Raw genomic sequence first — 12,275 nt, forward strand, 5'->3', positions numbered from 1 at the left:
CTTAATAATCCCTGTTTATGTGTAGTAACCAAACATTTTCATGTAATTAAGCAACAAATGTGGAAATAAAACTAAAATTGTGTTGTTGTTTTTTTCTGTCTGATGGTCACGGTATAACACTCTCTTCTGTCTCTCTTCTTCTGTATGTGTCTGGCTGTGTGTGTGTTTGGGAACCCGCAGACCTCCAGTGCGTTGGTTAACATCGTGGTGACAGATGTTAATGACAATGACCCACAGTTCGATACTTCGCTGCCAGTGAACCTCAGCGTCACAGAGGAGCAGGATAACGCTTACGTCGGACGAGTCAAGGTAGGAGCGCGCACAAACACAGGCCCACGGTGTGTGCTAGAAATCAGTGCTGAGCTACAGTGACTGCGGCGATCACAGGTCCAGCCTAAAAAGAAAGCCAAAAGTCATCTCTGCTCAGCACTACAGTTGTACATTCCATTATTATTACTGGGTATAAAAAGGAAGGTCGGATTCCTAATAAAGGCCTATGTATATATAGATATATATATATGTGTACATATATGTATATATATATATGTATATGTATATATATGTATATGTGTATATATATGTATGTGTGTATGTGTATATACTGTATGTGTCTATGTATATATGTATATATATGTGTATATGTATATATATGTATATATATATATAATATATATATGTATATGTATGTATGTGTTTATATATGTACATACATATATGTATATTATATTATGAGGTGTCTTTAAATGTATAAGGTCCATTAGGATTTGTCAGTGATAGAAAAACACATACATTTACCTCCCGTTCTGTCTTTCTGTTCCAGCAGTATATGTTTTTTTGTGATATTTAGAAATGTTTATTCATCTAGATCAGGGTTGTCAAACTCATTTCCCTTCACAGGCCCCATACAACCTCATTAAGAGAGTGGGCCGGACCAGTACAACCATAATCTAATTGACTATATTAATTAACTCCAATACAATTTGTCCCCTTTGTTTTCATGCAAATAAGTACAAGTATATCAGATATGTAGGATTATTTATATTTAATAAATCATAATTTTAGAAAAATAAAATCTTGAACACGAAGTGTTTGTATTTTTTTTTTTTTTTCCAAAATTCATCAAACTGGACGGATTAAACACCCTAGCGGGCCGATTTTGGACAGTGGTCCGTATGTTTGACACCCCTGATTTAGATTTACCATGAGTAACTACAATCGCGTGATTATTTGTGAATCCGATTATTCCACAGCTGCTTGGTGTTTGTTCAAGTTAAAAATCAGCAGTTTGACAGCTGCGGTATAAACAAAGAACAAAATGTTTCTGGAACTCAAAAAAAAACCCAAACATATTTACCATATTCATTACATTAGAGTTAGGTTCTGTAAAAAGTACATTGTATCCAGTAGCAACTGTTCATTGCTCTCTATGTAAAGGTAAGCCACTCCTTTCCTCCCAGTTGATACAGCATGCAGTTGCTTGCCATATTTTCTTTCAAACACAGTACAGAGTCTCCTACTTTTTTTCTAATCCCTTTAGCTCCCTTTGCAGTATATATATGAAAACCCTTTTCCTGTCAACGTGTAAATGTCTCAACAGTCTAGTTCCACCCTCCTCTCTGATGCCGTCAGCCTGTGTTCCCTCTTGGTGTGTCTAAGGTCTGCTGATCAGCAGCTCTTGCCTTTGCTAGAAACATGGCTGAATCTCAGAGGCCTTTTATTCTGACGACTCCGGAACATTCTCCCTGCCCAATGTTTTTTTTTTTAACCCATTTAAACACACTTATTTTATTTGGCTTTTGAAACTGTATTTGACACACTTAAACCCAGATATGAAAATTTTGTCTCAACCATTTGCTTTAATGAAGGATAAAAAAATATATATATTTAGGTTGCTGGTTCAGTACTTCAACATTTAAAGTCTGGCAACACTGCATACTCCATCAATTTGAGGAGCTCCTCTCCATGCATCCAAATTGAAACAATCTGAGGCCTTTGAAATTTATCCAAATTCAATATCCAAAATAATTATAATTTCTAAAGGGCGCAGTTGATAGTATTCCAAATCTAACCTCTGGACATAATCCAAACCAAAATGAGCAGCTCAGTCCCTGAGTGGTCAGTAAAAGACGGATATCAGGGCTTTCTTTCTTCAACCAAGGTCTTTTACCTGTAGGAATTAAACAGATTCACAGCAGAGTGAGTGAATCTGACCTTGGTTTTTCTGAAGCTAGTGCGGTAGAGAGGGAAATAGGAGAGAGAGGTGAGAATGTCAGACATGCTATTAAGGCAGAGGAAAGCACAGAGAGACTACAAAAACTATAGCAGATCTGTCAGGTTGCAGCTGCATTCTGAAACTGAATCCCGAGATCAGGGCACATTTTATTAAAAAGAAACGAATGGAGGATGAGATTTTGAGATCGTGGCATTCAGCAAAGAGAAGAGATTTCAGGCTTAGCGTTGTGTTTTAATTGTTTGGCCAGTTGCAATACAATTGTAGAGAGCAGTGTTTCTCCAAGTGTGAGGCGCACCTGTCCTGTGGGGTGCCAAATCACTTGATGGGACACAATGTGAGGGAAAAAAGTACAAGTTCTCAATTTGGCAAACTTGATGTGAAGGAATAGGTATTATCTATCTATTGCTAGATAGGATAGATGGATGGATAGATAGTGATTGATGTGAAGGAATAGGTACTATCTATCTAGATAGGATAGATGGATGGATGGATGGATGGATAGATGGATGGATGAATAGATGGATGGATGGATGGATGGATAGATAGATAGATAGATAGATGGATGATGGATGGATGGATGGATGGATGGATAGATAGATAGATAGATAGATGGATGATGGATGGATGGATGGATGGATGGATAGATGGATGGTTGGATAGGAATGACGAAACAAGACTAAACAAGACTGTTGATATAATTATGGGAGATACCAATGTATCCATGAAACTCTGTAGGTTGAGAACACCTAAGATCTCCTGTATTTTTACATGCGGTATATAATACCTGGTTATAGAAATCTTTCTGACTCATCATAATGTGACGTTAAATGTAAAAAGTTAAAAGTAACATCTTTGAACAGATGGCGATGGCATACAAATTGCCCTATCGCTCTGTACATTCTTCTGAACTTATTAATGAACCTTTTTTATATATTTCATTTCTTTTAAGATAATTCTGTTCACGTATATATTTAAAAAGCACACTACAACATTATTTCAATTCATGTTTTTAAAAGAACCCTTTACCGTTTAGTTTTTTGGGCGACTTTTATACTGGTTATTATTTCCGACTTTGGTCGAAAAGGTCATTAATTTCCACAGATTGCTAATGAAAAAGTAACATGAACAGCCATAACTGTCCTAGTGATTAAATGGACCCGACTGTTTTCTGAGCCTTTGCCAGTAATTTCCTAGAGTTTATTGCCGGATCGCTAAAAGCAAGCAAACAAATGCAGCCTACTTGCCAACGACTGCTTCATTGTATTTGAATTGGGGTTTTAACGTAATCAATCTGCGCCTTAACGATTATGTAAAAGGTGCCTCAAGTTTTTAAAGCGGCCAACACTGCAGCCATACATCACATTAGACAGCGATTTTACCAGAAATCAAATCCACCTTCATTCATAAAACACAGTAGTAGCAACGCAGTTGGTCAGAGTGATGCACGGCAACTTAAAAAAGAAATCTATAAAAGGCATAAAACTTAGGTAAACAGAACATTTCGCATTAAAAATACATGCACCTGTAAAAAAAAAAAATCCCAAATAAGGTAAACCACATAATGGATTTAAAAATGAATTGCCCTCCTGTTTGGTTTTCCACACCCTCTCTTTCACCAACACCAGAAAATAAGAAAATAATTAATACCCTTAAGCCTGATGCTCCACTTAAACTTGTAACACTCAGATAGTGATGATTTATTAAAGACAAATCACATCAGAGGAGACTTTATATCTTACTCCGACAACCCGTGAAGCACTGGGAAAAACGAGTGTCCAATTTTTATTAATCCTAATTCTCACAGTGTGAGATGAGACTCAGTGGTAATGAAGCGAAGTGGGGGAAATAAAAAATGGCACATGGGAAAGTAGACAGAGTCTAAGTAAAACAAATAACAGGTCTAACTGTCATTGTTATGACACTGTTATTCCTATTGAGCATTAAGAGCTTGTTGACAGTGGTGTCAGCTGTTGGCAGCCATTTTGACTACCATTCGTCCTACCACTGGTTGTCGTCATGAAGTCTGCTCACTTCTGTAGTGCTGTTTGTGAACAGTTTTGGTCTTTTTGACCATTTTCAAACAGCCAAACCTTAGGAGATAAAAAAGCAAATGTCTCAAAGATAGAGTAAATAACATTATTCTCTGAGTTTTTGTCAGCTGAATCATCAAGACACATGAAAATTTATTTGAACAAACTGTGTTCCCACGTCATATTTATGTTCTACAAAATATATTATTTGCTGTGAATTTTTAAAAACCAATATTTGAATATTGTCATAATATTGTCAATCATTTATTGATGACAATTCAAAGTGAGGGTTGTGGCCGATAGTAACAGTATTGACTACTTTTCCATAATTTTGAAAAAAAAACAATATTTGAATATTGTCATAACATTGTCAATCATTCATTGATGACAATTCAAAGTGAGGGGTGTGGCCGACAGTAACAGTATTGACTACTTTTCCATAATTTAATAAGCATAACTCTTCTTGATATTTTTCCACATTTCCCATACTAATTTTATCTTTTGGATTAGTAAGAAATAAATATATTTCAATCATAATTAATCTTCATCATTCCACAGCTTCCCTTTGAAAAATAGTTTAAAAAATTAAGTGGCAGCTCTAGTTTTTGATTGTTTTTTTAATGACTATTTTTTCCTTTCCTACTGCTACGGCTTTGTTCACTGATAATAAGCAACAGCCTAAATTTGTTAAATTATATTTCTCATTCAAAAAAAAAAAAAAATTCAATAAAATCTATCAATCAATCACGTCACAGAAATGGTTATATCGTTAAGTGTAGCAGTAGTGGGGTTTTTTTTGTTTGGTTGTTTGTTTGTTTTTTTCCTGCAGCAGATAATTAAGTCATCCGACTGGAGAGAATTCACTTCTTTGCCTGCAGAGGTGCCTTTATGTTCCAGTGGAAAAAAACTCCTCCAGAGCAACAGCTAAGGGTTCTGAGAAAGCACACTGGAAAAAGACTGCTGTTCCTCTGTGGTTTCATTGAGTCTTGAAAGGTCCCAGAATCTATTTTGAGACTTTTTCTCTTTTATTTAGAAACAGGGACAGATGAGTCCGGAAATATAAAGTTTTTCACTTCAAAGTACAAATATTTTTCTACTGTTTTTTAAATTGTTTTAGGCTTCATGTTGACTCATTTTAAGGCTCGGTGCGAATCACATTATTAGTAAAGTCATCTACAAAGACTTGTTAATCAAACTTTTTTCTCCTGTAGCCCTTTTGCTCTCGGCTGTAATGCAGTTGGAATCATCTCATGTGTAAAGTTAAAGGTACAGCCAAGCAGTGTTTGTTGTTCTGATGTAATTTAGCAAAGGATTTTTTTTCTCATAGAAGCGGTCATCATGTATATAATCGGCTTCAAAATAATCCTTCTTTGGACTTCTTATGCTAATCCCTGTTTAATTCCACCTCGGCTGATATCATCTCTCTCTCTGATTACTTACCTTAAAGTTTTAAGGGATGGCTTGATCCAACTTTTTCACGTCTAATGCCGATTCTGATATATATCCAATAACTTCACTCCCTCTTTACGGCATGTCGCGCAAAGCTAGGTCGAGCATTTTGGCTTAAGATGCCGATCCTGCGTATCAGGACGTGCCACCTCTAATATCTATTTTTTTTGTGTACGCCCAGTGTGCCCTCTTTAACTCTGACTGGCACGTTTAATTACATAGCTATAGAAATGTCACTGACGACATGATTTCAGCAGTGATCAATAACAGCAAACACAACAACTGTCACGAAGTGCATTGTCTGAGTCCTTTCTGAAGTTTTTCTGTTTGAAATCCTAAAGATTTTACGTTACTTTTCTGTCAGAAGGCGTTTCGACATTTAGCCGCAGTGTTTGGGGAGTGTGTTGGAGAAACGCTGCGTTTCCAGTCCCCTGGCTAAAAGGTCAAATTAAACAACACCCTGTTGATTTAAACATCACCACAACACTCTGCATCAAATTGTATAGAAACAAATCAAAAGCATATGTGTGTGTGTAGCCAAGCACTGACCGGTGTGTGCCTGCCACGGTGGCTGAACGTAAATGTTTCTGTCGACATTAGAAAGGTGAGCGTCTTAAAGTTATTGTTAGGGTGCTTTTTTTGTACGAGTTCATAAAACAAACTCAGTGCCCTCCAGCACACTCCTCAATTACTGATCCACTGCTGCCTCTGTTCAGGTGCGGTCTTGCCCAGTGCTTTTGTTTTTTATCCACAATTTTAAATATACAATGACATCGACTTTGCTGTTGTTTTTACCTCTGGATTTCTTCTGTATTGGGAAATTACCATAGACTTTTGCCTAAAAATTAAATCATATTATGCCATACTTAAAATACTATATATATGTATGTGTATATATATATATATATATATAAATTATATTTCCTCATATAACATACATATATACAGATATATATTTACAGTATATTGTATTTTTTCAGATATATTCTGTATATATATGTCTGTATATATGTATATATATACTGTATATATATATATATATATATACATATATAAGTATATATATTTTTGGAAAATTCACTCCCAAACTAAAATGGTGCTTGTCCCTGTATAGGGTCAATGTGATGTTGTCAAAGATGGTTGTAAAATGGTCAGTTTGTCTGCCACAGCCACGTCTCTGCCTCTGCCTAGTCGCATGGTTCAAAGCGATGCAAACATTTCTCTTCCTCTGTGATTCCTCTGTATCCAGGCTACAGACCCAGATCTTGGGGAGAGTGGTCAGATCCATTATCGACTGGTCAACCACCAAGACCTGTTTTCTATCAATGCCAGTGGAGCTATCAGGACCATAGCTCCTCTGGACAGAGAGGTGAGTTACACAGGAGTATTACTGTATAGTTGGGAGAGATGAAGTGATAGTTTTTCTGCGTTTTCCTTAAACTGTTTATCTTCTTTCATCTTTAAGGAAAAAGAACTGTACGTGCTGATTGTTGAGGCATGGGATAATGCAGAGAATCCTCGGAGATCAAGGTTAACGCTGTCTGTGGAGGTTCTGGACGTAGATGACAACAGCCCAACTTTCACCCAGCAAACGTACAACGTCAACCTACCAGAGAACACGCCCAAAGATTCAGTCATATTACAGTTAAAGGTGAGTGAGACTGATGTGGTACATGTTTCCCCAAAGGATCAGGTCAGGTTTGCTGTGACATCAGCTGGAATTAGATATGCATCGAGGTAATGCTTACTCAGATTAACTCATTAGCATTCATGCTAAAGTGGTGCAATTCCATTGTTATGGCAGATCCTAGATGGTTAGATTTTAATTGCCCAGTGTGCTATGATGTAGTTGGCTGTAGTAGTAATTTACTTCATTCAAAGAAAATCCAGTCATATTTATTTACTTACTGTGGAGATATTCTGTCAATATTTTAAAATAATGTGCAATAATAATGGAACAAAAATGGTTGGGGACCGTTGGAATTCAGACTATGATACGAACAGAATAAAGTCTAAAAGGTGGAGATATTCTGTCAATATTTTAAAATAATGTGCAATAATAATGGAACAAAAATGGTTGGGGACCGTTGGTATAAATGTAACTACTCCGTAACAGACTAATACATGTTTCTGCAATTGATTATAATTTGATAGATTATTAAAAAGCTTTAATTTCTTAGGTTAAGAAACGCTGCTGCATGGACTTTACTAAATGCTTTTAAGCTTCCGCGGGCCACACGAAACAGTTTGGCGGTCCGCATTTGGCCCCCGAGCCTTGAGTTTGACACGTATGTATTAGAATATAAGACATAGGATGTAAAAATTATACATCTTTTGCATATTCTTTGATATTTATTTCATATGAAAAAGTGTCTCTGGTTTTGGGTAAACCCATCGGTTTCTGCAAGGCAGTAACACTGATGAGATTTCTGTTGCATGTATATAAAGGCTGTTCGTATTATCCTGGTCATTTGCCAGTATATAAGGGCTGTTCGTATTATCCTGGTCATTTGCCCTCCTCAGACACAGTTTCACACAGTTTTAGTTTGAAGGCGTCAAACGATAAGCTGCGGGGTCAAAAGAAAAGAATTGTTTTTTCACCAGGCGGTGTAATTATGTCACCTAAATGGGTCACATAATGTAAGGGTGACATTTTGTGGTGAGATTGCAACAAATAATGATTTCCGCAGTACCTTGTCTCGTTGGGTTATCTGCACTCATTTCAGGTTTCTTTTCCTTTTCCTCTTCAGTTTATCCATGAGTTGTTCTTCATGCCCACTCCAAAATGACAGTGTAAAGTAATGGCCCCCTGCAAAGCAAGGTTTTGACCTAAAATATAAAAAAATGTTTGTTCCATATACCGTCGTTGTACATAGCTGTTTAATAGCTGCAAAGAAATCCCAGTTGCAAAAGGGACATTTAATGACATATGAACCTGTTTGAATCAAGCTTAATAATTATAGACTTCATATTGTTCATTTTGCTCATGACCTCAGCCTTGCGTAAGTTAACTTTTTTTTTTTTCTACTCAGACCTTTGTACGTTTAAAATGTCAGAACTTCCCATCTGAATGTGAAGATTTTCCTCTATAAGTACTGCAGTAAAATAGTCAGGGAAGAAAAGTTACTAACAGCAAATGGATTTTAAATATTACCACCGCTGGCAAGCGAGGCAGATCTGTGGAAGCTTGTCGTTCTGGCAAATGTGAAAAATTCAGCCTGCTCTGAAAAACATAAGGAATAATTCTTTTTTTAAATTTATTTTACCCCCCACTTTTTCCAACTCACTTCTCCCACTCTGACACGTTATTTATTTTCTGTTCGTAGGCAACAGATGCAGACCTCAGCTCCAACCTCACATATCGAATCAGAAGTGAAGATTTGGACCAGGGCGTCTCTCAGATCTTCCGTATCAACCCAATTACTGGGGAGCTTTCCGTCCAGAAGCTCCTTGACTATGAAAACCTGACCGACCCTGAAGCCCCGTACATGTTCACAGTCGAAGCCTTGGACACGGAGGGAACCATGCCTCCTGGACTAGCCTCTGTTATCGTCAGAATTATAGTGGGTTTGGAATTATTTGTAGCTTACCAAATTTACCAAGCAAGTTTAAACAAGATAGTACTGTCGATCAAATGTTTACTTTAACATACAATAACACACCATTTACACTGTTTGCATGCGTTTGTGTTGAACTTTCTCTCTAGGACATGAATGATTTCTCTCCTGCGTTCAGCCGCTCAGTGTACCGAGGCATGGTCGCCCCGAATGCTGTCAAGGGAACCATCGTAACCACAGTGATGGCCAACGACTCTGACCCTGCGGTGAGCATTTGAAACTGCTGCTCTTTCTTCACACAGAGTTCCTCGAGCGCTTTTGCACACTGTGGGCAGATAATGCATAATGTTTGCTTCCTTCTTTTTCTTTGCTCGGGAAGGAAGGATTTTTTTTTTTTTTTCATAGGTTCTGCACAACATTACTGCAGTGGTTTTTATTGAAAGTTGTGTGGGTGGTTGGGACACCCAATGAAACACCATTAACTTTTGGCTCTCTAGTGGCTGTAAATTTTTTATTATTTTTTTTAAATAGTGACAAGGGGGATACAGGCTTTTAAATCCGGTGCTTTTGTTTAATGTGATTTGCAGTACCAGGGAACTTTTGGTTTACTTTTGGTGCGCTCTGAATTTCATGGCAGAGGAAAATGGTCTCTGCCCTCAGAACAACTGACTAAACTGTCAAAAAAGTATTAAACAATTCAAGTCCACACAGTTTAAGCCTCTGGCAAATGAACTCAGTCAGTGGCTACAAGAACTCAAGGAGGAAACAACCGATCGCCCACAATACCTTTCACACCACCCAGTCGGTGACATCCCATATACCGCAGTCCAGGATCGTCACACTGTACAGCAGCAAAAATCAGCAAAAAATTTTCCCTCTTCTTTAACACTTGTACATCACTGCAGGGAGAGAGGGCTCAAAAACAGACCTTGATAGTGTTGAGATATAGCGAGAATGACGTTAAATAAATAAAATGACATAAAAATACAAATATATTGAGTGATGACTTTTACCTCTCGCAGGAGAACAAAGTTTCAGAAGACATTTATTTTTTAAAACATAGTATTGAAATGATTCATTTTTCAAAATGAACATCAGTGAAATCAAGCAACTGTCATAAAATGAAAGAAAAAGAAATTGAAAGTGAATGTAGAATTCTGATGTACCCATAAAACTCCAGCGGTGTGTACTTTTATATGCATGAATGCACACTAAATTGAATTACAGCCTGCTAGGTCTCTGCCTTTCCCTTACATTAACTTGCACTATAATAGGTTTGCTACAATAACCTGCATTATCAGGGCCGCATCTCTCTGTCTTACAGAGTAACAGGGCACAGAAGAACTCTGAAGAATTGTTATCCAAAGTGTCGCCACATTTTGAGTTAGTCCATTTCCACTAATTCATGGCTGGTTATTAGCAGTGATATTGATATTGAGTGGTTAAATCATGTCATTCAAGTCTTTTATCTGGATCACTTTGCGTGTTTATCTCAATTACTCATTGCCATTTGGAGCCATAGTGAATGCTTCAGTTTTTTCATACTTTAGTAATACAATCCCGTTTAATTGAAAGCTGTGTTGTGACAGAAAAAAAAAAACAAAACATCATGAATGAGAACGAATGAGGAGCGTTAGGTTTTCAGATTTTGTAGTTCACATTATGGCAGAGAAAGTATTTAGTACTGCAGATTTACAGCAAACACATAAAGATAAATTTGACGTAGGTGCTTTTGTTTCCTCCAACATTTCAAAAACCTGCGCAATCACGATTGATATCAATCGTTAGACAGAGAGAGTACACGTTTGGCAGACTTTTTTTTTTTTTTTGCTCTTCATTTTTCTGCTGATGCCGTTCACTCAAATGTATTTACTAATCGTGTACGCTACCTAACGGATATAATAAATGTTGATTATCTCTTCACAGGGGACACCAGCAGGTCGAGTTCGCTATAAGGTGGACCGGGAATCGTATCCGTACTCTGCCAGTATATTTGATGTGGGGGAACAGACGGGGCATGTGGTCACCAAAGTTAACCTTAATGAGGAGCCCACCCTTACGTTTAGCGTGAGTATTACATGATCCTTAACCTTGATTTTGTTCCAATCCTTTATTTTTTTTATTTTTAATAATTAAGTACAACATGAATGAGACCCAAACAATAAAAACAAAGTCAGAATTTTGATGTGTTTGATGTCAGTACTGGAGGGGCAAGTTCAGGATAGTAAACAAGTCCAATGAGAAGCCGGCAAAGGTCACAAATGAAGCAAAATTGCACACAAACAAACAAGCAAAAATAATCTAGGGGAAAAAAACAAGAACAGAACAAGAATAGAACCATGTGGGATCAAGTCAAATTTAAATAACAAATCTAAATTCCGTGTGCACAGTTGACGTACTCTTCAAACTCTCAAATTGTAAACAATATCTAATACATTCCTCTTTGCTTTTTTTTTACAGTGGTATTAACTGCAGGTTTTTTTTTTTTATTATAGCACATGAATAGCATCATTAAAATGGATGTTGTCATTCATTTTACATTTAACTTGTTTACCAGCAGCATTTGTGCATGAAAGTATCTTTTGTGCGCAGCAGTCTCAGACGACCTCCATCTGAAGTATTTCACAGAAAATTCTATTACTTCCAAAACTGCCCCCTCCCCACTCCCCCCCACCTCCTCTGCACTTGACTGTGGAGCTTCGGGCAATGCTAATTTTGTTTTTTTTTTTATTGGGCTTTAATTAACACAACAAGAATTCAGCGTCCTCTGAAGATGTCACGCAGGGGACTCATTCTGCCTTGTTTGTTCCTGGTAACTCCGACAAAATGCCTCACTACAGGTTTTTCTCCGAATGCAGCTGAGATAAACACTGTCTGAGGTGTACATTATACAATGATAGCTTTCCATACAGAGTGAATGTTTTAGTGCAAATCTAGATGCATTTTGCAGTTCAGGTGTGTTTTTTTTGTGGGTGAGGCTGTTTTTATCCATCTATCTATCCATCC

General features: G+C 37.2%; 1 protein-coding gene across 1 annotated transcript in view; it reads left to right on the forward strand.

Annotated features, from left to right (window-relative positions):
* LOC103381419 (protocadherin-15-like) overlaps positions 1-12,275 on the forward strand; it is a 135,439-nt gene that overhangs the window by 83,937 nt on the left and 39,227 nt on the right. Inside the window, 6 exon segments of the mRNA XM_025057291.1 lie at positions 181-309; positions 6,962-7,081; positions 7,178-7,363; positions 9,039-9,275; positions 9,419-9,535; positions 11,196-11,336. Of these exon segments, the coding sequence (XP_024913059.1) occupies positions 181-309; positions 6,962-7,081; positions 7,178-7,363; positions 9,039-9,275; positions 9,419-9,535; positions 11,196-11,336 (930 nt within the window).

This window comes from Cynoglossus semilaevis, chromosome 8 (genome assembly GCF_000523025.1).
Source record: "Cynoglossus semilaevis isolate Cse_v1.0 chromosome 8, Cse_v1.0, whole genome shotgun sequence".
In the NCBI taxonomy this organism is placed as follows: Eukaryota; Metazoa; Chordata; class Actinopteri; order Pleuronectiformes; family Cynoglossidae; genus Cynoglossus; species Cynoglossus semilaevis.